Source organism: Spermophilus citellus, assembly GCF_964194105.1.
Source record: "Spermophilus citellus genome assembly, chromosome: 13".
NCBI classification, from domain to species: Eukaryota; Metazoa; Chordata; class Mammalia; order Rodentia; family Sciuridae; genus Spermophilus; species Spermophilus citellus.
In genome coordinates, this window is record NC_138193.1 from 64,005,997 (window position 1) to 64,033,890 (window position 27,894).

Here is a 27,894-nt window from a genome sequence, read left to right on the forward strand (position 1 = left end):
TGATACTTTCATAATTACTCTAAGTTTAAGTCCACTCTTTTATATTATGAAATTCTATATTTTACTTTTATTGATACATATCACTATTTTCCATCATTTCATCTATGGCAAGACAAAAAGAAACCTGATTGGAGACAGATAATTCATTAGGGTTATTAAATGCTCATACAAATCTCTGCCCTCAGTTTTATCCATAAAGTACTTTAAACCAAAGTACCACTCCAAACAAGGTGTTCTTCAGTGTAGAGGTTTTATACATATCTAGAACTCTTAAGCATTACACGCAATTCATAATCCAGACAAAATGGTGAATCAGCATGGGATATTGATACCCTCCTACCATTTCTCCCCATTAACCCTGGAAATGCCACAGAAACATGAGAAATGCAATCTTTTTTTTTTTTTTAATACAGCACACTTTTGCAGGCATTTATTTGACAAACATTTATTAAGTACTTATTACCTAAGAGTTTGTAAAGGTGTTACATGGGTTTAAACATAATTGTTCTTGCTTCCAAAGACAAACACAATAACTTTAATCTAAATACTTATATATGATGAATGAAATAAATCCACCCAGGTAGGTTAAAAACCTGACACAAGAAATTTCTTTGGTGGTGCTAGACAAGGGAAGATCAGGACAGTGTAGAAGAGAAAGGAAACTGAACAATTGATACTGGTTTCCCTAGCTGCTTCTGCCCATGAACTAGGTTTATGGAGAACAATGACTATAAATAAAGATTGAAGGAGTTTTTCATAATGGATTTAAGACATAAATAATGTTAATTTAGAGAACAACCTATTATCCTCCCAACCTGTCTTATTTTTTTAAGGAAAACAGCATAGCTCCAGCATAATTAGTATCAAAATAATAGTAATACAAAATATGTATTGAGCGCTCACCATATTCTAGTCATTGTGTTAAGTGCCTTACTCATCACAATAAGTTTTGACATACATACTATTTTCACTCCCACTTAACAGAATAGAAAACTGAAATCTAAGAGAAAATTTCTCATAGTACACAAGTAAACACTGAAGCATTATGATGCAATACCAAGTCTGTCTGACTTTAATCTACTTTCAGTTTAACCACTGTGTCCCCAGGACCAAGAATGTTATCTGGCACACAGCAGGCTCTCAAGAATACTTGATATATTAATTAATAGATGTATGTCTCAAAATTTAACAAAGATTTAACAGTACCCTATATATTCTAAGGAATACTTAACTTCTTAAAGTGGATAAACATTGTTTCTAAAACACAGATGATGTATTGCCTCTAAAAGAATTTTTACTAAGGAATAATTTCAATAGACCAAGAAACATCTGATAGGGTAGTTAGTAAAAAGATGTGAAAGAAAGAACAATAATGTTCATTTTTAAGGGACTTAAAAATGGCATTTTTATATAATTAACTCTTTATATTACTGACCAGACAAAAACATAAATGAGAATGACTTCTGGTTTGAATCAATGAAGATTTATATCCTATTCTTTCTCTATTGTTTCCTAGTACTCTAAAGAGAAAAACTGAAATGACTTGAAGAGTTGCCATTTTCCTTCTTAAAATCCTAAAAGGCATTTTTTAAAAATTTACTAGAAACAGCTATTTTCAACTTAATTCAAATTTCAAAAACAGGTACTAGTCTAAAGAAATTAACTTCTAGTTAAATCAGAAAAGTTATTGGGTTGATAAAGCACTCGTCTATCATGCATGAGGTCCTGGGTTCAAAACCCAGCAGCAAAAAAAAAAAAAAAAAAGGGATAAGTCACCAAAAAATGAAATATATGGACTGAAGCTAATTGCAAATTTCAAGACTGAATAAACTACATTATTTAGTATAAGAAAGGAAAAAATATAAAGAATTTTTTTTCACTTGAATTATTTTTAAATACTGCTCAAAAACAAGATCCAAAAGTTGCCATGAAAGATTGAAGTTGTTTCATTTTGCTCTGTACTTTTCACTTTTCTATTAGAATTTCTGAGGCCATGGGAGAGTCAGGAAGATAAAAATTCAGTTGAAAATTCATTTAAATATTGAAAACGGTCACAAGGTTGCTCCATTGTACAAGTGACAAGAAATGCTGAATACAGCAAACTGGAAAGGAAGAGATGTTTTGTTTTTCCTCCTATATTCTAACACCAAAGGCTTCAGTTTAGTGATCTCAAGGACATAGGGAACATTCTCATCACTACTCAAAAACTACACTAACTCCCAATACTCCAAGCAACAGCCATTTCAACAGTCATTTTCAGCTCAAAATCAGTCAGTGTATATTTTTATCCCAAACATATGGCCGTCAGCTATTTACCAGCTCCATTCTAACCCCTTGTTCTTTTATCACCATTTTTTAAAAGTTATAAAACTAAGTCCACTCATTTGCCTTACCAATACGAAAAAAAGACTAAATTAACATATTTAAGAAGGTACTCAAAAGTCTTCTTTAAGAATGTCACATCTTGCTGTCTAGTCAATATTCATAACTTGTGAAAAAAAGTAAGCAAAGAGGAAAGAATAGGACTAATGGGATATTTGAGCAAGTTACCTTCCTTTCTAGTCTGTTTCCTTATCATTAAAATGGTAATAATGATAAAATCTTAGGGTTGCTTTGAGAATTAAATAATACATGTAGAAACTCTGAACGTACTGCTCTTAACCAACCAGCTTAGCACATTAATTCCCATAGAAGAATTATGCAGAAGAGGGTTTAATAAACAGGCTTATAGGGTATCTGGTAAAAGGGCAATAGGGTAGACTGACCATCCTGGAAAAGAAGAGCTGCTACTGTGTTTCATTCCTTATTTATGCCTGAGCAAATCAGAGAGAAGGTGTGTGAGTGAGTGCGCACGCGCGTGTTTGTGAAAGAGAGAGATGACAAGTACAATCAACTAACGTTTCGATGTCAGTAACAGTAACATCAAAATTAAAAAATACATATGTAAAGAATCTTTTATAAAACAGTATGAAATACAGAGCATTTAAAAATAATACTTTAGGGCTTGGTTTGTGGCTCGTGGTAGAGTGCCTACCTAGCAAGTTCAACACTGGGTTCAATCCTCAACACCACATAAAAAAATAAATAAATAAAATAAAGTTGTTAGGTCCATCTGCAAATAAAAATGTTTTTTAAAAAATAATACTTCACCTATGGACCAATGCATTAACATTCATCTTACTGGATTTTTTCCTATTGATCTCAACAGTACTTTCTGAATACTGAAGTGAATTAATATTTTGGATCACAAAAACAAAAGCACTTTTTAAAACACAGTGATTTCACACTCAGTTCTAATTTCACTTTGCTTTACTTTAATTTCATGTCCTAAAATACTTAATGGATTTTCACAAACTTTCATAATACTAAATTACACTTAATGAGATGCCCTCTTCTCTCTTGTCCTTCTGGAAAAGTAACTTCCTAATCTGAATCATTCAGAGAGGAAATAAAGCTTTTATTTTCTAATTCCACCATCCTCCAAAAAAGCTAAAATTTGAACATACTTGTCCCACCATTTTTTAGGAGCTGGTAAAGAGCTGGTTAGAAAAGTAAATACTTCAGTGCTTGATTAACATATGTGTGAAGAGAATTATAAAGTTTCAAAAAATATGGAAGATTTTCAAGAAAAAATACATACAAAACAAGAAGAAATGTACATGAACAGTTACATTTTTTAATATGTGCTTTGAATGTATAACCAGAATTTGCTGGTATTACACTCATAAATATTAATATCAATTAATATTTGCCAAATATTGATTATAAACATGTCTTATTACATTGACATTAGTAAAATACTTACTGAAAACTAATTTTAAACAACTCATTATTAAAAAAGACTAACAAGGGCTGGGGCTGGGGCTCAGTGGTAGAGTGCTTCTCTAGCACTTGAGAGGCCCTGGGTTCGATCCTCAACATCACATAAAATAAAATAAAGGTATTGTGTCCAACTACAACTGAAAAATAAATATTTTTTTAAAAGAGACTAACGAAATAAGGGACAAATCTAAGTATTCTATAAACTTTAGCTTTTCACAGGAAAAGTGCTTTAAAGATTCCTATGGATTGAATGTAGGAAGTGGTAAAAGAAGTATCTCAGCTAATATTAACAGTAACTTCAAAATTATCCCTGAATTATTCAGACTTCATAGACTGTAAAATACTGTGATGCTTTACATCATAGTAAATTCCTATACTCCTAAAAATAGTGTACATTAGATACCAGATTGGATATAAATGTATAAAACAATAAATAATGAAATGTTCTCTCATTTAGAACCATGGGTATTTAATACATTTTATAACTTATAATAATAGAACTTACCTTAAAAAGTGTTACAGTGATTTCAATGTTTTCAGGAACAGGCCATACAACAACACCACGGTATGGATTCTTTATTCCAGGTTGCCAGCTATGAGCCTATCAATATGAGGTACAGAAAATACAATGTTAATAATTTACATGAGTTTATTGACTTTATTTAGTTATCCATTAGATCTATAGTCTCTCTGAAATATGATTAGTAAACATGATTAGTAAAATAAAAACTTTCAAGCATAAAGCTGGGCCAGAACAAGTCATATCACATGAGAGTTATAGATTACTATCTATAAAGAAAACTTCATCCCCATATACACACACACTGAAAAAACAAAGATGTAAAAATCCTTCATACTGGGGATTAAACCCAGGAGAACTTTACCACTGAGCAACACTTCCAGGCCTTATTTTATTTTATTTTATTATTTTGAAACAGGGTCTCACTAAATTGCTGAGGCAGGCCTCAAACATACAATTTTCCTGCCTCAGCCTCCTTAGTAGCTGGGATTACAGGCATGTGCCACAGCACCCAGCTCTCATATATTCAAAAGCTATCATTTCTAATTAGATAGAACTTTTATTAGGAAAAATATTTTTTGACTAAGAACTTTAAGACATTCTTTGAAAGAACAAATACTAATCAGGTGTAGTGGTGCATACTGATAGTCCCAACTACTCAGCAGGGCTGAGGTGGAGGATTACTTGAGCCCAAAAGTTCAATACCAGTGTGGGCAACACAGTGAGAATCTGTATTGAAAGAAAAAGAAAAATGGAAAAACATAGCTGTATGCTTTGTATTTAAGTTCATTTTCCACTAAACTACAATGTTTATCAATTGGGGCAAGTAAAGGAAAACAGCGATTTTTCCAGGCAATATTTCTAATATTCTAATACTTAAAATTTAGGGGATTATTTTCCCCCTTATAAGTCTTGATTACCAAGGTATCCTAAGGAACCTCCAACCCCCCAAACTTTCAGGTGAGTTCATCACCATAGTTCTTCCTTTGTGGTAAAGGTGAGCTGATAGAAGATGGCAAGCCAAGATATCTCAACCAAGTCTTCATCTCTATGGGCTGCAGGACCATCCATGAGTATATTATGAAGGTAATAAAGGGTAACACAGAGTACTTTCTATGTTTTAGTGCATGTTCTGACAATGAGTTTACATAATTAAATTAATAGTGGCTATGAGATAGCTACTATTGATTCATTCATTCACTTGATACTATTTGCCAATTGATACTATTTGCCAAGCACTGTTCTAGGCACAGGTGTAGTGAAAAAGCATCTGCCTTGGTGGAGTTTATGGTATAAATGGGAAGAGATGGACAAGTAAAATATACAGTATATTAGGTGGAAGTTAAGTGGTAAGGAGAAAACACAGTAGCAAAGAAGGATAGAGGAGAGGAAGAGACGTAATACTTCAACAGCAGTAGCCGGTTTCACTGAGATGGTAACACTTGAGGTAAGCCTGTAAGAAACTGGACATGAGAAGAGTTTTCTAGGGGGAAAAAAAAACAGCAACTAGCACTGAGGCACTTAATAAAAAACAAGGACAATGTGGTTGGAGCAGAGTGGTCAAGAGGAGAGAAGCAGGAGATGAGGCCAGAGAAGAAATGGAGGGCCCAATCACATAAACCCCTCGTAGGCCATTACAAAGATATAGGTTTGTACTTTGCACCAAATAAAAAGTCACTGGAAGTTTTTAAGTGAGAAATTATTATCTAAATTATGTTTCAACAAATTCATTTTGGTTAATTTGTCCAGAATAAACCGCAGACATGGAGAGGAAAGAGCTGAGACCAATTTTGAGCCAATCATCAGCTGGCAGCTGGAAGTTTGCTGGCAGCTGGAAGTTTGCTGGGGCCCCTTCGGCTGTGGCTCTCAACAGTATTGCAAAAAAAGGAAGAAGGTGCTGCAGGCCAGGCATGGTGACACATTATTGGAAAACCAGCAATTCAGGGATGGGGTTGCTGGCTCAGCAATAGAGCCCTCGTCTAGCATGAGCGAGGCCCTGGGTTCAATCCTCAGCACCACATAAAAATAAAATAATTAAAGATATTGTGTCCAACTACAATTAAAAAATAAAATATTTTTTAAAAAAAGGAAACCAGCAATTCAGGAGACTGAGGCAAAAGGTTCACAAGTTGGATGCCAGCCCAGCAATTTAGCAAGACCCTGCCAATCAATCAATCAATCATTCAATTAAGAGCTGGGATGTGGCTCAGTGGTAAAGTGTTCCTGGGTTCCTGGAGTCTCAATCCCCAGTACCCAAAAAAAAAAAAAAAGGAAGGGGAGAACTAATGGTGATTTGGCTGTGACTAATTCCAAAGACTTTGTCCTTGAACACTAGAAGAAAGAAATTGCTATTAGTGAATATGAGACTGTGGGAAGAATAGGTTTGGCAAATAAGTTCAGATGAGCTGTTTTACACACATTAAATCTGAATTGCCTTTTAGATACATAAGTGTGAACATTCAAACAGGCAGCTTGAATATACGATTCTAGAATTCCCCAAATTTGGGAATTAAGAGCACATAGGTGATACTTTGAGCTTAAGAGTGGTTATGATCACAAGGGATTGAATACAAATAGAGAATATAAAGGTTCAGGGACTGAGCCTTGGAACACATTAACAAGTCAAAGAAATGATAGGAATCACCAGAGTTGTATCGCTGAAGTAGAAGAAAAACCAGGAGGAATGTTACCAGTGCCAAAAGTTAATGATAGGTCGAATAGGATAAGGTCTGATGACGACCCCTGGATTTTACAAAGCAGAAACATTAACTTTATAAGAGCAGTGCCACTGTAGTGCTGAGAGCAAAAGCCTGATAATGAAATCAAGGAAGAATAGGAGGAAAGAAATTAAAGACAGAAAATACATTCAACTCTTCTGAAGTGTTTTGCTGAAGGGAAAGAAAAAAAGGAAAAAAAAAAGGTTAGTGCTAGAGGGAGAAACAGTAACAGAAGATAATTTTTTTTAAGAGGAGAAAAACATTCTGAAGCTAATGGGAAATATCTAGTAGAGAGGGAAAACTTAATGATGTGGAAGAGAGAATTGCTAGAGTATTGTTCTTAACAGGAAGCAGCTGCCTTTTTTGGAAGCCCATTTTTCCATAATCAAAGAAAAGAAGTTCAGAATACATGAATGCACATGCATGTCAGAGCACAGATGTCACAGATGAGGAAACTAAGGCACAGATCTGCCCAAATCTCACAACATGTAAGTAGGCAAAATTTGAATTTGAACGCAGGCTATGGAAATGAAAACGGATAAAGATCATGGAATCTTATATCCATGCCAATATTATCAAATTTTATTAGTTAAAATGACAGATGATATAGGTTTAAAGTGTACCCCAAATCCAACTCACAGATTTTCAATAATTCTCCTTCTCTTCACTCTCCATTGTCCCCATTACAAAACATGAGGTAAGAAGAAGAAAGTAAAGACTCACCATAAGAGACTTAGCACACCACAGTCAAAGGTAAAGAACTAAATTTTGTTAATTAAAAAATATCTTCTGCAGAGATTCCTCTAATCCCCTATTTCCATGCCTATTGATAGCTAGAAGGTCCCTATAATTATATTTTCATAGCCTCCCTATACAACAGAAACATAAAAAAGAGTATAGACTGAACTTTTCTCAGCCACAGCACAAAGAATGGAATATTTGTAACATTCTCAATGGGGGGAAAAAAGTTACCATCAAAAAGTTTTAAACAAAAAGGTCCTTAGACCTAATTTAGGTCTGGACAAGGAAACTAAAGCAAGCAAAGAGTAAATGGCTTGCCTGAACAGATAACTAGTAATTAGTAGAAGAATCCACATTCCATGATTCCAAGTTCTTTACCCAACCCATATCATTCATGTTCAGTTCTATCACTGATTCAGGCAGTAGTCAAGAAAACAGTCTTTTATCTCTAAAAACAACATTTCTGTGTATGACACAATAACAAAATGTGAAAAGCAGGAAATGTAGAATCCTCCTAACAACTGTGCAGTTAGGAGATGGTAGTTTCAAATGATTTCCTCATGAATCCTAAAGTCTGGTCCTCTAAATGATGCCTTTTCAAATATCAGTCTTGGATCAGGAAATGATAGATTGTTGAGCAAACAAAAATACAATCTGCTTACCAACAAAAATCTTTTTTTAAATAAAATAGAAATATGCTAGTTCCTGAGTTGAAAATAAGTTGCCACTTTTCTTACCTTTCTATCAGTATCTCTCGACCCAGAAAAAGGTCCAACTAAGTTACATCTCTGTCTTTCTGATATTCCTTTGGGGCCTGTAAACCTGAGTTAAGACACTAACAGTATCAACTACCCTAACTAAATAACTAACAATGAGTATGTTCAGTGCCAGTGTTATATCATTACTTAATTATTATATACTATTTAGAAAAATAAAGAGGACCAGGAAAGTATACTAGAGAAGAAATCAAGATTAACAAAAAGTGACAAACATGAAAAAAAAATGGTTTTCATATTTTCCTAAGAACTTAATACAATATCTACCTCAAACAGCAGTGTTTCAAGAGCCTGAAGCTAGACAACGAAGTTTAATACAGGTAACTAAAACTAGCTCTGGTAATAAACATCTAATTGTACCAACCTTTAATTTAGGTTCTTAAACTTAAGAGACTGATATAGAAAAAGCACATCATTGGTAAATATCAGCACTATAAGAAGCCTGATTAGTTTTCATTCAGAGTAACAGAAAGGATTTCTCTAGAAAAGAATTACACACATAAACCAATTATTTATCTCCTAGTATAAGTTAGGAAAGTGAGGTTATTTAATCATTTGCCAAAATTCTAATGCAGATAAGACATTAGAACATGTTACCCAGGTCCCTCTGTAAGATTTTTTAGATCACATCAAAGATTCTTTGGCATCTACCAAAAAAAGGTGTAGGGAAAAATGCAACATTTCTCAATTTGAGGTACTGACTTTATAAAAATGCCTTACTTTCTAATTATTTCATGCCTTGCCTTACCTAAAAGATTGGTACCTTGGTCTGGGGCTGTAACTCAGTGGCAAAGCACTTGCCTACCATGCATGAGGTACTGGGTTCGATCCTCAGCACCACACAACAATTAACAAATAAAATAAAGGCATTCTGTCCATTGACAACTATAAAAAATTAAAAAAAAAAAGACTGTGTACCTAGTATGAAAATAAATACAACTAATAAGCACTCACTTGTTATTTCTGATTCCTGAAAAATAAAAATATTTCACTAAAAATTTACAATTGCCATATGCTTATGTCAATAATTTTTTTATTTTTAAAACTGCATATACCCTTATGTTTAAGATGTCACACATAAAGTCATCCTAGTATTGCCAACATCACTGCTATTAAGCAAAGTGAAGGTATACCCTTCCTCTTGACATGGAAGGATACATATTTAAAGGCTGTAGCACAACCACAGAGCAAGGAAATAAAAGATAGCAATGCCATCAAAAAACTGGTGTACATACGTATTCATAAATGAAAGTACATACAAACATTTACAATATATATTTACAGATATATAGAGATAAGATTTTAAAAGATACATAAAGAGACAACAGAAACAAAAAGATTACTTTGTAGCTCAAACTCTTTTCAACATATTAAAAGTAAAAACGAGAACGTCTTTTGGCCAATGCTTGCAGTGATCTGTGCCCCTAAGTGATTTCAAAGGCACGTAGAAGCAAATAATGTATACTTTAAAGGAAAAGCATCAGAAGAGTCTTTCAGGAAAAAAAAAAAATTCTAGTCTTTGTATTTAATATAACTGATAGCTAAATTTAGAAAACCTGGTGGGGACAAGCTTTTTTTTCCCCCAAGAATTTCAAAATGTCAGGCTGGGGTTATGGCTCACTAGTAGAGCACTTGCCTAGCATGTGTGAGATACTGAGTTTGATCCTTGGCACAACATAAAAAAATAAATAAGTAAATAAATCATCATCATCATCATCATTGTGTCAATCTACAACTAAAAACATATTTTTTGAAAAGTTATAAAATGTCAAGGATCTCAAGTTTCATCATCATCATCATCATTGTGTCAATCTACAACTAAAAACATATTTTTTGAAAAATTATAAAATGTTAAGGATCTCAAGTTTCTCAAGATTTTTTTCCAAAAGTTATTTTAAGCACTTTTAAAATGTCATAATCACTTCATAGTTTCTGGAACTAATTTTTATTTCTTTATTTAGCTATTACATCTGATTTATAAAATAACATTTTCACAGATACTTGAATATACTATTGTATATGTTGTGATAAGCTCAACACATCATCAGTTGTCATAAACTTTTCCAAAAGAGTACATCTGCAGTATTTTAAGAAAACTCGATGACTGTGATTGTAAAGTAGTCAGTCATTCCTTGATATACAAAGAGTGATTGGGTTCCAGGACCCTCCTTGGATATCAAAATCCATAGACGCTTAATTATTACCTATGCATGTCTTGTCATATATTTTAAATCATCTCCAGATTACTAATGTAAATGCTACATAAATAGTTGTTGTTCTATACTGTTGAGGCAATAATAATAAGAAAAAAATCCACACATGCTCACTACAATCATAATTTCTTTTCTCAAATATTTTCAATCCACAGTTGGTTCAATCTACAAATGTAGACCCATGGATAAGGAAGGCTGGCCATATACAGGATGGTTTTGAAACATTAAGAGCGTTACACCTAGAAAATGAGTCCAACAAGAAGAAATTTCTTCTAGAAAATATTACATTCTGAGAAAAATCAACCTGTAGCCTCATATGTTTGTATTTTGTGATCTAAAATTAAAACAATATTTGATACAATATGAAAAAGAATCTAGACCAAATGGAAAATTTATTTGAATCACTCCAAAAATGTAAATAAACTTTTAAAAGTACACTTAACATCAGATATGAGTATTTGTGATTAATCTATAATCTAAAGTATTTCATTATGTTCCATAATTTTCTTTTGGAAAATATTTGCTACCTTATTATGAAAAGGGAGAAAATGTTTTCTGTTTGTTGCTAAAAACATGTAAGGTCTACTTCTGAAGTTTAGAGATATAATCATATTCATCTATTATATTTACTGGATAATATTCTAGTCCTTTCCACATAAGCTTAAGACCCAGTCAGCAATCTGACATACAGAAGACCCCGTGTCTATTTTTAGACCCCTTTCTCATAGGTAAATAGATACAGTATCTCAATTATAATACCGCCAAACTGTAAATGTATGCTGTAAAGAAAATGCTGCTTATGATGTAAAGCATCTTAAACTTCTGTATTGCTGTTGGGAGTGCTTGGCAATTTCTTAAAAACAATCCTATTTTATTACCCAGGATTACATCACTAGGTATTTGCCCCCCAAAAAAAATATTTGAACAATAATGTGCATAGCAGCTTTATTCACAATAGTCAATATTCCTGAAAGAAAAAAAATTGAAACAAAATAAACACTCATCAACAGAGGAAAAGATAAATAAATTGTAGTATATTCACACAATGGAATACAACTTGGCAATAAAAAATAAACTGCTAAAAGACATGAGAGCATAAATAAATCTCAAAAACATTATACTGAACAAAAGAAACCATACATAAAACAGGACTTCTGTATTATTTTACATAAAATTCAAAACAATCAGTCTAAGGTGACAGGGTTGGGAACTGACTGAAAGAGGAATAATGAAAATAGTCTGTATCTTGACAGGAGTGGTAATTACACAAAAATACATAGTGATCAAAACTCATTGAAATATAATTGAAATATGTACATTATACCTCGTATAAAATTTAGCTAATAAAAATAAAACTTGGGACTGGGGCTGTAGCTCAGTGACATGATAATTATATGGGTTTAATCCTTAGCACCGCATAAAAAAATAACTAAATAAAAATAAAGGCATGCTGTCCATCTACAACTAATAAATAAATAAATAAATAAATAAATAAATAAATAAAACTTGAAAAGACCCCTTAGTAAAAAATTAAAAATTTTTAAAAATTTTAAATTTCAATTAAAATTAATAATTTTTCTTTATATAGGTCTACCTATAGAAAAATCAACATTCCTATGGATAAATATTCCTATGAATATTATGTAACTATAAAAATATATTCACATGTATCTACCAAATAGAATTGTTAAAATAGTTGTAAAATTGCTAACAGCCTTTAAAATTTTTTTTTCTAGTCCCCACATACAAAACTATCAGTACAAAAAAATTAAAATCTTGACAAACAGCTGTGACTCAGCATTAATCCATCCGGCTGAAACAACTGGTCAGCCCTTCTCATCCTACGGAGGTAAATGCCTACCGAGCCTTCACATGTAGTGGCCACAGGTTTGAAACGGGGCTTGGGAGAGACAGTAAGGACCCACCCGTTGCATTGGTCGCCCGGCAAAGGGAAATGAACTGTCGCTATTTGCAAAAGACACCACTATGGCAGAGAACTGACGTCATCAGACTGTGGCGGAGGAGATAACTTCATTGAAACCTGCAGCTACAGGTGTGTAATCCCCTAGCCTTCCCTCTCCACACATCGGGGAAACCTTAAGGGCCCCTCCCAGCTCTCCCGTGAGTGCGACAGCCAGCCCGAGGGAATCAGAGGTGGCGCGGGACCCGAGGCGAGGAACTACCGCTCCCACCAGGGCTGACTGCTGAGGTCTCTTGCACCAGCTACCGGGGGAGTGGCTACCGGAGGGCAAGTAAAATTCGCTGAGGATTCTCAGCCCCAAGCTCTACAAACTTAGGGTCTGAGGGAATGGCAAACTGGAAGAGTGTGCCCAGTCGTTCATGAAAACAGGGCTCCCAGGAGCAGCAGACCTGGCGTGTAGCCAGTATTGTGATGAGCGGCACCCGTGAGAGGGGCCTGGATAGAGGAAAAGTGGAAAGTGACTAGACACAAGAGGAGGCCCTAGGCACTCAGGATTGGAGACTCGCCCAGTCTGGGAGGAGCTGCTGCACAGTGATTGGTTCCCACGTATTGACAGGAGAAACTTGACCTGGTGGGCACAGCGCCACCTACTGGAAGAGAAGTTAATCAAACTCTAAGACTGCATTTATTAGTGTTTTTTTTTTCCTTTTTTTCTTTTCTCTTTTTTTTTTTGATTTGGGTTTTTCTTTCATTTTCATTTTTCTTTCTTGTTGTTTTTTTAATTTTTTTTACAATTTTTTTTAATTTTTTTCTTCTAATTTTAATTTTAATTTTTTTTATTATTATTTTTTTAAAAAAACTTTTTCTTTTTTTATTTCCTATTTTTTTCTTCTTTTGTCTTTTCATTTTTCTTATCCCCCCTTCCTTGAATTCTACCTGCTTACTCTCATTCTCTTTAGTGACTTCTTCCCTTCCCTTCTAATACCTTTCCTCCCAAGCATCAAATAAATTTATAGGAGTAAACAGTAACTCAGCAGTCAAACAGAACAAGAAGTAACATGAGCAGCTTCAAAAAGCAAGAAAGAAAAGGAGTACAAACAATGCAGGACAGCCTAAATATTCAGGAGGACCTAGAGTCATCAGAAAAATGGTCATATAAAGAACTCAAGGAACACCTTAGACAGATGGAATGGAACCTTAAAGAGGATACAAGACAGCAAATTCAAGCAGTGAAAGAACACATTGAGAATGAATTACATAAACAGATAAAAGAAGAAGTTAAGCATCTTTATCAGGAGAAAGAGATTATAAAAAATAATCAAACAATAATTCTAGAAATGAAGGAAACGATAAACCAAATTAAAAACTCAATTGAGAGTATCACTAACAGAGTGGAGCAAGTAGAAGCCAGAACGTCAGATAATGAAGACAAAATATATCATCTTGAAAAGAGTCTAGCCAACTCAGAAAGGCTGGTAAAAAATCACGAGAAAAACATCCAAGAGTTATGGGATAACATAAAAAAACCAAACTTACGAGTCATCGGGATAGAAGAAGGTACAGAGATTCAAACCAAGGGAATGAGTAACCTGCTGAATGAAATAATTACAGAAAACTTTCCAGAAATAAAAAAGGAAACAGATATACAAATTGAAGATGGATACAGGACACCGAGCACACAAAATCACAGTAGACCAACGCCAAGACACATTGTTATGAAGATAGCCAATATACAGAACAAAGAGAAAATATTAAAAGCTACAAGAGAAAGGAGACAGATTACATTCAGGGGTAAACCAATAAGGTTAACAACGGATTTTTCATCACAGACACTGAAAGCAAGAAGGTCATGGAACAATGTATTTCAAACACTGAAAGACAATGGATGCCAACCAAGAATTCTGTATCCAGCAAAATTAAGCTTCAGGTATGACAACAAAATAAAAATCTTTCATGATAAACAAAAGTTAAAAGAATTTGCAGCCAGAAAACCAGCATTGCAAAGCATTTTGAGCAAAACACTACACGAGGAAGAAATGAAAAACAATAACCAGAACCATCAGTGGGAAGTGCCTCAGTAAAGACAGAGGGTGAGGGGAAAGATAATCATGGAGAAACAAACTAAATTTTTTAAAAAAAGGATAAACAATCAAACATGGATGGAAGTACAAACCATATATCAATAGTAACTCTGAATGTTAATGGCTTAAACTCTCCAATAAAGTGACATAGGCTGGTATCATGGATTAAAAAAACAAATCCAACAATATGTTGCCTCCAGGAGACACATCTGATTGGAAAAGACATACACAGGCTGAAGGTGAAAGGATGGGAAAAAATATACCACGCACACGGTCCTCGTAAGCAAGCAGGGTTGGCCATCCTCATATCGAATAAAATCGACTTCAAGACTAAGTTAATCAAAAGGGATAAAGAAGGTCATTATATACTGTTAAAAGGAACCATTCACCAACAAGACATAACAATTATCAATATTTATGCACCAAATAATGGTGCTGTGACATTCATAAAACAAATTCTCCTCAAGTTCAAGAATCAAATAGAACACAACACAATAATTATGGGTGACTTCAACACACCTCTCTCACCATTGGACAGATCCTCCAAACAAAAGTTGAATAAAGAAACTATTGACCTCAATATCACAATCAATAACCTAGACTTAACTGACATATAAAGAATATATCAACCATCATCAAATGGATATACTTTTTTCTCAGCAGCACATGGATCCTTCTCAAAAATAGATCATATATTATGCCATAGGGCAACCCTCAGTAAATATAAAGGGGTGGAGATAATATCATGCATTTTATCTGATCATAATGGAATGAAACTGGAAATCAATGATAAAAGAAGGAAGGAAAAATCCTACATCACATGGAAAATGAACAATATGTTACTGAATGATCAATAGGTTACAGAAGACATAAAGGAGGAAATCAAAAAATTCTTAGAGATAAATGAAATACAGACACAATATATCGGAATCTATGGGACACAATGAAAGCAGTTTTAAGAGGAAAATTCATCCCCTGGTGGTCATTCCTCAAAAAATGAAAAAAACAACAAATAAATGAGCTCACACTTCATCTCAAAGCCCTAGAAAAGGAAGAGCAAAACAACAGCAAATGTAGCAGAAGGCAAGAAATAATTAAAATCAGAGCGGAAATCAATGAAATTGAAACAAAAGAAACTATTGAAAAAATTAACAAAACTAAAAGTTGGTTCTTCGAAAAAATAAATAAGATCGACAGACCTTTAGCCATGCTAACGAAGAGAAGAAGAGAGAGAACTCAAATTACTAACATACGGGATGAAAAAGGCAATATCACAACAGATGCTACAGAAATACAGAAGACAATTAGAAATTATTTTGAAAACCTATATTCCAATAAAATAGAAGATAGTGAAGACATCGATAAATTTCTTAAGTCATATGATTTGCCCAGACTGAGTCAGGAGGGTACACACAATTTGAACAGACCAATATCAATGGATGAAATTGAAGAAGCCATCAAAAGACTGCCAACCAAGAAAAGCCCAGGACCGGATGGGTATACAGCGGAGTTTTACAAAACCTTTAAAGAAGAATTAATACCAATACTTTTAAAGTTATTTCAGGAAATAGAAAAAGAGGGAGCTCTTCCAAATTCATTCTATGAGGCCAACATCACCCTGATTCCGAAACCAGACAAAGACACCTCAAAGAAAGAAAACTACAGACCAATATCTCTAATGAACCTAGATGCAAAAATCCTCAATAAAATTCTGGCGAATCGGATACAAAAACATATCAAAAAAATTGTGCACCATGATCAAGTAGGATTCATCCCTGGGATGCAAGGATGGTTCAACATACGGAAATCAATAAATGTTATTCACCACATCAATAGACTTAAAGATAAGAACCATATGATCATCTCGATAGACGCAGAGAAAGCATTTGACAAAGTACAGCATCCCTTTATGTTCAAAACATTAGAAAAACTAGGGATAACAGGAACTTACCTTGACATTGTAAAAGCTATCTATGCTAAGCCTCAGGCTAGCATCATTCTGAATGGACAAAAGTTGAAGGCATTCCCTCTAAAATCCGGAACAAGACAGGGATGCCCTCTATCACCACTTCTATTCAATATAGTTCTCGAAACATTGGCCAGAGCAATTAGACGAAAGAAATTAAAGGCATAAAAATTGGAAAAGAAGAACTTAAATTTCACTATTTGCAGATGACATGATTCAATACCTAGAAGACCCAAAAGGGTCTACAAAAAAAACTACTAGAACTAATAAATGAATTCAGCAAAGTGGCAGGATATAAAATCAACACGCATAAATCAAAGGCATTTCTGTATATCAGCGACAAAACTTCTGAAACAGAAATGAGGAAAAACACTCCATTCACAATATCCTCAAAAAAAATAAAATACTTGGGAATCAACCTAACAAAAGAGGTGAAAGATTTATACAAGGAAAACTACAGAACCCTAAAGAGAGAAGTAGATGAAGATCTTAGAAGATGGAAAAATATACCCTGTTCATGGATAGGCAGAACTAACATCATCAAAATGGCGATATTACCCAAAGTTCTCTATAGGTTTAATGCAATGCCAATCAAAATCCCAACGGCATTTCTTGTAGAAATTGATAAAGCAATCATGAAATTCATATGGAAAAATAAAAGACCCAGAATAGCAAAAGCAATTCTAAACAGGAAGTGTGAATCTGGTGGTATAGCGATACCAGATTTCAAACTATATTACAGAGCAATAGTGACAAAAACAGCATGGTACTGGTACCAAAACAGGCGGGTGGACCAATGGTACAGAATAGAGGACACAGTAACCAATCCACAAAGTTACAACTATCTTATATTTGATAAAGGGGCTAAAAGCATGCAATGGAGGAAGGATAGCATCTTCAACAAATGGTGTTGGGAAAACTGGAAATCCATATGCAACAAAATGAAACTGAATCCCTTTCTCTCGCCATGCACAAAAGTTAACTCAAAATGGATCAAGGAGCTTGATATCAAATCAGAGACTCTGCGTCTGATAGAAGAAAAAGTTGGCTCCGATCTACAGATTGTGGGGTCGGGCTCCAAATTCCTTAATAGGACACCCATAGCACAAGAGTTAATAACAAGAATCAACAAATGGGACTTAATTAAACTTAAAAGTTTTTTCTCAGCAAGAGAAACAATAAGAGAGGTAAATAGGGAGCCTACATCCTGGGAACAAATTTTTACTCCTCACACTTCAGATAGAGCCCTAATATCCAGAGTATACAAAGAACTCAAAAAATTAGACAATAAGATAACAAATAACCCAATCAACAAATGGGCCAAGGACCTGAACAGACACTTCTCAGAGGAGGACATACAATCAATCAACAAGTACATGAAAAAATGCTCTCCATCTCTAGCAGTCAGAGAAATGCAAATCAAAACCACCCTAAGATACCATCTCACTCCAGTAAGACTGGCAGCCACTATGAAGTCAAACAATAACAAGTGCTGGCGAGGATGTGGAGAAAAGGGTACACTTGTACATTGCGGCCAATTTGGAAAGCAGTTTGGAGATTCCTGGGAAAGCTGGGAATGGAACCACCATTTGACCCTGCTATTGCCCTTCTCGGACTATTCCCTGAAGACCTTAAAAGAGCATGCTACAGGGATACTGCCACATCGATATTCATAGCAGCACAATTCACAATAGCTAGACTGTGGAACCAACCCAGATGCCCTTCAATAGATGAATGGATAAAAAAAATGTGGCATCTATACACAATGGAGTACTATGCAGCAATAAAAAATGACAAAATCATAGAATTTGCAGGGAAATGGATGGCACTAGAGCAGATTATGCTAAGTGAAGCTAGTCAATCCCTAAAAAACAAATACCAAATGTCTTCTTTGATATAATGAGAGCAAATATGAACAGAGCAGGGAGGAAGAGTAGGAAGAAAAGATTAACTTTAAACAGAGACATGAGATGGGAGGGAAAGGCAGAGAAAAGGGAAATTGCATGGAAATGAAGGGAGACCCTCATTGCTATACAAAATTACATATAAGAGGTTGTGAGAGGAATGGGAAAATAAACAAGGAGAGAAATGAATTACAGTAGATGGGGTAGAGAGAGAAGATGGGAGGGGAGGGGAGGGAGGATAGTAGGGGATAGGAAAGGTAGCAGAATACAACAATCACTAATAGGGCATTATGTAAAATTGTGGATGTGTAACCGACGTGATTCTGCAATCTGCATTTGGGGTAAAATTGGGGGTTCATAACCCACTTCAATCTAATGTATGAAATATGATATGTCAAGAGCTTTGTAATGTTGTGAACAACCAATAAAAAAAATTTTATTTAGAATTTTTTATGTTCGTCTCTAGTATATGGAAATTCAATGCATTATTTACATATACTGATTTTAAATTCAGCTACTTTGCTAAATTTCCTTATTGATTCTAATCTTATGTTTTTTAAAAGAAAATTTCCTATGCAGACGAATGTATAAAGTCAATTTTTTGTTGTTCCTTTCAATCTCTTTACCTCCTATTTCCTTTTCTAGACTTAATGCACCAGTGAGGCCTCCAGACACATTGCTGACTAAAAATGGTAACAGAAAGCATCTTGTCTTGTTCTTAAATGCATGGACAGGCATTGAATGTTTCACCAATAACTATATTACTTGTAGATGTTCAGGAGGTACATTTAATAAATTCAGGAACTTTTCTTGTTAATTTGCTGCCACTTTTTTAAAGGTCATAACTACAGAATGAATTTTTTTGAGACTCAAAATTATCGTACACATTTTTACTTTCATTCAGGTAATGTGGTCAATTACATTGATTTATTTTTGAAATTCTAAACCCACTTTGCAATTAGCAAATAAGCTTGTTATGTATCATTTCTTATTGTTCATCACTGAATTATCATGCTAATATTTGATTAGAATTTTTTGGATCTATATTCATGAGAAATGTTTACCTGTTATTTTATTGTCATTGTCCTTGACAGATGTTTTTCAATATTATACTGAATTCATAAATTGAAAAAAAAAAATTAAAATCTTGAAAAGCCAACTCCTCTTGGGATCTGAAAAAAATTAATCCTAGATACAATTCTTTAAGTGGTATCTGTTTAATCATTAATTTTTAACACTTTACTTACAGAGAATTTAAATAACCATTGTGTTGCTCAAGGTTACTTACTGTCTCAGCACATTGTGCTGTTGTAACAAAATACCATAAACAGGATAATTTATAAACAGCAAACATTCATTTCCTCATAATGGTGGAAGCCAGGAGGTCCAAGATCAAAACATCAAAATCCAGTGAGGGCCTTTTCTCACTGAATCCTAACATGGCATGAGGCAGATGGGCAAAAAGGATTGAACTGCCTCCTCCCTTCAAGCTAGGGAACCTAGGGCTGGGGATGTGGCTCAAGCGGTAGTGCACTCGCCTGGCATGCGTGCAGCCTGGGTTCGATCCTCAGCACCACATACAAACAAAGATGTTGTGTGTCTGCTGAAAACTAAAAAATAAATATTAAAAAATTTAAAAAAAAAAAAAGCTAGGGAACCTAATTCCATTCATGAGAGAGAAAACCTTCATAGCCTGATCACCTTGTAAGGCTATCGCCACCTAATATGTGATAGGCAACATCTGAATTTTGGAGGGGGACACATTCAAACCATAGTAGTTACCAAATTCAATATCAAAACTCAGGGGGGCTGGGGTTGTGGCTCAGTGGTAGAGCGCTTGCCTAGCATGTATGTGTGAGGCCCTGGGTTCGATTCTCAGCACCACATATAAATAAATAAATAAAGCAAATGTTTAAAAAAAAAAAAAAAACCTCAGGCATCTGGCCCCCACTTTAAAAACTGCAGTTAAAAGATTTCAGGGCCTAATCAATCTATTTTGAGTAGATTAGCTAATAAGAAAAAAAAAAAAGACCAAATAATATTTTAAAATATTCTAAACTAGGACAAGAAAAGCTTAAATTTTTGACTAAAAGTTGAATTCAATATTTGGGCAAGAAATTTAGAAAAGAGACTAACCTTAGAAGACTTCCTTCTACTTCTTCTTGTCCAAACTACCACCAGTTTATCTGGTTGCCTGCCAAAGAGGAAAAAGAATTTAAATATTCAGTTATCTAAACCAAATTAACACTTTTACTTTGGTGTCTTTAAAAGGGAAAAGTCTCTCAAGGGGTGGGGAGGTTGTCATCTGCTTTAGATTATACAGGACAATGACGCTTCAAATAAAGGGTCGAATACAGATGCAATCTAATTTAACTACTGTTTCATCCACATGCTATTCTAAAAATACATCAGCAATTCATTGAGAAAAGCCAAGTAAATAGAACATTTAGAATTGATTACTTACATATCTACTCCAAAATATTAGTATCATAATTCTAACACATTATCCCCTTTATAGAGAAAAATAAGCATAAAAAGGGCACTTTCAAAATAATTTAAATCTATGGGTTACACTATTTTTTCATCTCCATATCTTATGAACAGTGTTTATAGTTTTTAAAACATTTTAATAATCATTTCAATTATCTCCATTCAAACAACCCAGTACTGAAAAATAGGCAAAGTATACATTATTACCTACATTTTAAAAGCTTAAAAACCCTGACTGATCAAAACTTCTGGCAGAACCAAGACCAAAATTCAGGTCTTTATTTCTCAGACCTCTTTCCTTTTTACCCTTCTCCTAGGATAAAGTAAAAACAATAATAATAAATTTTTAGTTAATACAACTAAGTTCTCTTTGGGGCTTACAGAAAATGTTGAGACTATGATTTTCAGTTACTTTAATTATATTTTCATCTTTTAAAAGCTTAGTTTAAAAGCATCTTGCTTAGCATGTGTGAGGCCCTGGGTTCCATCTCTAGTACCACTAAAATTAAAAAAAAAAAAAAAAAGTTTTATCTTTTTTTTTTTTTTTTGAGAGAGAGAGAGAGAGAGAGAGAGAGAGAGAGAGAGAGAGAGAGAGAATTTTTAATACTTATTTTTTTAGTTTTCGGCGGACACAACATCTTTGTATGTGGTGCTGAGGATCGAACCCGGGCCGCACGCATGCCAGGCGAGCACGCTACCACTTGAGCCATATCCCCAGCCCAAAGTTTTATCTTAATCAAAAATAGAACATTATATTCATCTTGGTGAGCTTTACCATTTTCTATGTCCCTTTTATTTCATCTTGGAATCCCTTACCTTCAGGGGGGACTTTTCATCTTATTATTTAATTAAATACATACACATATGATATACACATATAATAAAAGGATATCAGCCTTAAACTTCTCACCCAGTGATCCTCCTACAAATCTATACTGTTACCCTCCTACAAAATCTGTACTGTCCAATGAAAAAATACTATTTAGAAAACGACTCAGAATACAGCAAAGAAATAAAATGATAAAAATATTTTAAAAGGTAAAAGACACAGAGGATTAAGTGAAAAGCACATACACCTAATAGAAATTCTAGAAACTTAAAACAGTGGGGAGAGGCAATGCTTAAGTATATTCCAAACTTGAAAAAAGGTAGGGGTAGGAATCCTTCGATAAAAAATATATACTGATATATAAAAACAAAACTGCATCTGTATACATTCCAATTGAAGTTCAGAACAGAAGAGTCAAGAAAAAAGTCATAAAAGGTACTGACAGGAATAATTGCACTAACAGCAGACTTCTCTTTAGCAACAAGAGACCCCAAAAAGCAAGGAAGCTAATAAACTTGAAGTGCTTAGGGAAAATAGCTGCCACCCTAGAGTTTTATGTCTGGCTAAACTACCACTTAAGAAATGTTTATATACATGCAAAGACTAAGAGTTTGCAATGTATAGGACAAGGAGGAGTATACAAGAAGCAACATAAATAAGGCAAAATGTTAATGTTTGTTCATTTAGGTGGTAGAGCCTAAATGAGATACACAAAAAAATAAGAAGGTTATCAATATTGAAAGTATTCAACTAAGGAGCCATGTAAACAAATGTACAAGATAGTAGGGGATAGGAAAGGTAGCAGAATACAACAATTACTAATAGGGCATTATGTAAAATTGTGGATGTGTAACCGACATGATTCTGCAATCTGCATTTAGGGTAAAATTGGGGGTTCATAACCCACTTCAATCTAATGTATGAAGTATGATATGTCAAGAGCTTTGTAAAGTTGTGAACAACCAATAAAAAAAATAAAAATAAAATAAAATAAATAAACAAATGTACAATGTTTTTGATGGTAATGATAAGCAAGATGGTATAATTCAATAGAAGATGGATGTTTTTCCATTCAAGACAGCCTAGTTCCCATCAAATGTTAGGCTTTAAAGGCAAAAATGCAAGATAAAACCAGTGGCTTGCTTTGGTGAGTCTTCCAGAAAAAATTTCACTGAGAAGGGTGGCCAGTTACAAAAGTGTTGAATTATAGGCAAAAGAGATGAGTGCCTATGAAACATCAGAACATTAATTTTTAATCTAGGAAATTGTTACCAATGGAGAAACAAAATTTGAAAATGAAAAAAAAACAGGAAACTGTCTTTAAAACATAGAAAAGTACAATAAGACAATGACAATAAGGATAGAGGGCAATAAAGCAACGTGACAGATGGAGCAAAGAAGATATCCAGGATGGCAGTTTAACCATAGAGGAACTCAGTAACCAGCAAATATATCTATCTTGTTTGATAGCATTGATGTTTGCTGGAAGATTCTACTTAGATTACCGCACTAACCTTTTCACTTATGTTCTCATCTTCAACCTCAACTCTTAAATTCTATAGTACTTTTATAAAAATACTATCATACCTTAACAGCTTTTCCTTGTTTATTATCCTATGCTGGATTCCTATACTGAAGGGGCTACCAACAGACCCTTGGAGGTTGGGTTTTACAGGCATATTTGACCTAAAGAGTATTGTGTTTTATTTAGTTTTAAAACTTAAAATTTTTTATTTATTTAAACAAGGTCTATGCTGTCCAGATTATAGCAAAATAACATTTATGTTCCTCAGCATGCATTCCACCACCTGATTCCAACCTACATTTCTAGCTGTAAGACTCAAATATCTCATAGCCATCTTGCTCTCCAGCCAATCCCTAAACACATATTCCTTAATTTCTTCACATCTTTGTATATTATAATCCTTAAAAAAAAACCTACCCCTTCTCCCCATTTTTGACCTGATAAACTCTTAATTTATAACTTTCTTTGTGAAATCATGACCATTTTTCATTTCATCTTTCCTCCTTGCTTCCCCCAACTCCTCACCTCAAACCTCTGACAGAATTAATTGTTCCTACTGTGTTCACAATATCCACTAGTTTCTATGCCTTATATTATAATTTCTATCTTACTTAATCAATCTTATTTATCTTTGTATACCCCACATATTTGCTACTGAATAGAATGAACTAAGTTTCATCCAGGAATTCTCAACTGGTTAATTATAATTGATAAGGATGTGTTATATAGCTAACATTCTCTGTAGCTTATCTGAATTTCACAGGGATCTTCATGTTGACTACATATTAAAATCTCCTGGAAGACTGTGAAAAATACTTATTCCTACATTCCAGCCCTGGAGAATATTATTTAATTGGTCTGGTGTAAAGAGTTTTAAAATTTCCACAAGTGATTCCAATGTGCACCCTTAATTGAGAACCACTGGTTATTAGAGAAAGTAGTAAAAATAAATCCCCACACCTGCTAACTTGAAACAGTAGTGAAGTTTTTACTACTGTCACAGTGAGAATGCACCCTCAACAGCATCCTTCCAGTGCCACCAGCTCTGTGGTCTCCTTCAAACTGAATTCTCAGAACACTTAATCCATCTTAGTGCTTCAAAAGAGGGAAAATTTTTAGCATGAAAAAGCAGGAAAGGTTATTTCCAAGTCTGTATGCCTATATTTCAAGATTGTAAATAGAACAAAATTACTTATTTTGAGAACATCCTTTAGAGATGGCTAAACTTTTTTGTGTTTACAAACATTTTAAATGTCTCCATTAGATATTAGTCCAACTTTGCATTTTCAGGAGCAAAATGAGGCAGGGTATTCCAAAGTCAGATATTATTATTCTCAATAGAAGGGTACCAATAACCACACAATTGGCTAACCAATTAATATTTCAAGCATTTGTGCTGTACTAGAAGAGAACCATTAAATATTTATTTATGTACTCCCAAGAGAAAAGGACACAGCAGTTGTGAGAGTTTTCTCCAGCTACCAAAGAGCCTATATTTACACAACTTCCTATTGAGAAAAAAAAATTAAAAAACACCAACAACAAAATAAAACAGAGTTCAGGTTTCAGATAATTCAACTATAACATATTAGTATTTCCATTCCATTACCTCAAACAAGCCCTACATTTATCTCTCTCTCTCTCTCTCTCTCACACACACACACACACACACACACACACACACACACACAGTATTTATATTTGCATATAAACATTTTGTAACACACAAAATGTGTGCACATAGTTTCACTTCCTTCACTGAACTCTGTCTAAGGGTTTCATTATAAAATTTGAAGATTTTTGGTGGGCTTATTCAGGTTAAGGAAAGACTGCATTTATAAATACAAACTTAACACCTTCTATCCTCCCTTCAAAGCCCTCAAAAAAGAATTGTTTGAATCTGAAGGTGTCAAGCTTTTGTCTCTAACCCTGGTCCTAACCCTAAATTCTGGAGTGGGAATGAGGGGAGAAAAAAAGGACAGGAGACAGCAATGGAGAAAGGAAAACACAGCTACAATGATCCAGATTATAAAGCAATCAGTTATATCTTTTTTTTTAAGAGAGAGAATTTTTTTAATATTTATTTTTCAGTTTTTGGTGGACACAACATCTTTATTTTATTTTTATGTGGTGCTGAGGATCGAACCCAGCGCCCCGCGCATGCCAGGTGAACATGTTACTGCTTGAGCCACATCCCCAGCCCAGTTATATCTTCTTAATGGGCAACCAAGTTTTGTGCTCTTTCTGTACCACTAAATAGGTTACTGAGTATGAAGGTAAGTTTAAAGGGAACCATTTCTAGTTTAAATTTAGACTTCTGTGTTCTTTTCTAGGCTTTCATGTGTGCCATAAGTATATGAGGTGAAATTTAAAAAGGTATACAAAATCTCCAAAACTGTCACATGAAAATCAGTTTCATTACTTTCCAGAATCATAAGCATTTAACCAATATTTTGTTGAGTGCCTACTACGTTCCTAGTACTGTTCTAAGTAATAGAGATACTAAGATGAAAGAAAAGAAGCTCTGATTCTCTCAAATTTATAATCTATGGAAGGAGACAACTAAACCAACTCCAGGCACAATGTTTGGAAATGCAGAGAAGATTAAAAAAAAAAAAAAAAAAAAAAAAAAAACCTTAAACAGAAAACAGAAAAGAATCTATAAATATCTCAGGAAACATGCAAACTGGGGAAAACAAACAAACCCTGTCCAACTGCAGAGATTACATGATTCAAAATTTGTAAATGACATGTTAATGTAAAGCCCAACAAAAGATGAGTGCCTAATTACAGCATGTCTGTTTATTAGAAAATTATAGAGCAATTAAAAATATTTTCTAAGAACATTTATAAGCAAAGGACAATACTTAGGATTTGCATTTTTTGACACCAGGCTTATTCAGGTTAAGAAAAGATTGCATTTACAAATACAGACTTAACACCTTATATCTGGGAGAAAATACCTCACAATATTGTTATCATTACTAGAAAATAAAATTACATGTGATTTCTTGAATAAATTTATACTGCCTTATGCTGGGGAAGCATTCAAATGTGGAAAATAAATTATTAAAATTAAACTAACATTTTTAAAGTTTGGGATCAAGAACAAAAAGAGTTAAACAATGAAATTTTTTAAAATGTCACTGAATTTAAAGAGCCCTTAGATAACTGAATTAATTTGTTTTCTAAATCAACAGAAATGGAGGGGGGGATGGCATTCTTTGGCCTAAGTTAGCATAAATGTTCCCCAAGGTCTGAGCAAAATTTTGAAATAAGTCCCACTTGACTTTTAACATCTTTCCCTCCTTGTAGACCCTGCAATTCCTCAGCCATTCTTTCTTGGGCATGCAAAGTCAATATGGCATTCCAGTAAGGCTGGCTAGCCCCCCAAAACATGACAAATGCTTTTCAGATCATTCATTCTCCTTTAAATCAATTAAAATCCCCTTTTTACCAGGGTCAAGTATCTTAAAAAAGGGTACTAAAAGGAAAGAAGTGCAAATAATTAGTTTTAATTTAGGAGGTATAAATTTATAAAAGAGAATCCATCAAAAAGGATATAATATGCAGGAAAGAATTCTAGCCTAGGAATTAGGAAACTCATTTTTCCTAGGTCTGACACTGAAAGATCTTGGGAATGTCTTAATTTCTCTGAGCCAGTTACCTAATTTATCAAACATGGGACTACACTAAAATATCAGCTAATTCTAAACACTATGGTTCAGTAACTATGAGAATAGATAACAATAATTGGTAAAATATTTGGTCGTTTAAAAGTGAAATGAGAAATTCAGAAATAGAGTAGAGGATTTGTAGGCTCCTGTCTATTAACAATCCTGGATCATTAGCAATTTTATGAAAAGGGAAGAGCAGTACACTACCAAAGAGTCATACTCCCTGTCCAAAGCACAATGCTTATCCTGCAAGATGCTGATAAGAGCCCACCCACTCCCACCCCGCCTCAACAACTACCACCATGTCAGCATTGTGATGGGGCCACATGATAATTTTCATTACTAGAATGTTGGTTCTGAAGTAAAATGGACAATAGACTTTTTTATTTTTCCCATAACAGCTGAATGGAAAGGACTTTAAATGCAGAAAAGACTAAAGTCCTAAGATAAAAGTTTCCTTGGTCCCTAAATGATAGGGGGTCAGGGAACCCTCTCTACTGAGAAGTGATCGAAAAATAAACTTCTATTGGATTAGGCCAATTAGATTTCCAGGTGTAAGCACTACAGTAACCCATCAATGTTCTAGAAAACTCAGTAAATTAAAAACACACACATATGTAATAACAATAAAACAGTTGCTATCTTATAGAAGCTTACATTTTAAAGGGCTAAGACCAAATTTGACCTATAAAGACCAAATGGTTTTCATTTA

General features: G+C 34.1%; 1 protein-coding gene across 8 annotated transcripts in view; it reads right to left on the reverse strand.

The window, feature by feature from the left end:
* The window catches only part of EHBP1 (EH domain binding protein 1), a 310,375-nt gene that overhangs the window by 243,733 nt on the left and 38,748 nt on the right, over window positions 1-27,894 (reverse strand). For all 8 annotated transcript variants that reach the window (XM_081264220.1, XM_081264222.1, XM_081264221.1 and 5 more), the window contains exons 3-4: window positions 20,798-20,855; window positions 4,328-4,423 (exon numbers count right to left, since the gene is read on the reverse strand). In XM_081264220.1, coding sequence (XP_081120346.1) covers window positions 4,328-4,423; window positions 20,798-20,855 — 154 coding nt within the window. The remainder of the gene's footprint in view (window positions 1-4,327; window positions 4,424-20,797; window positions 20,856-27,894) is intronic.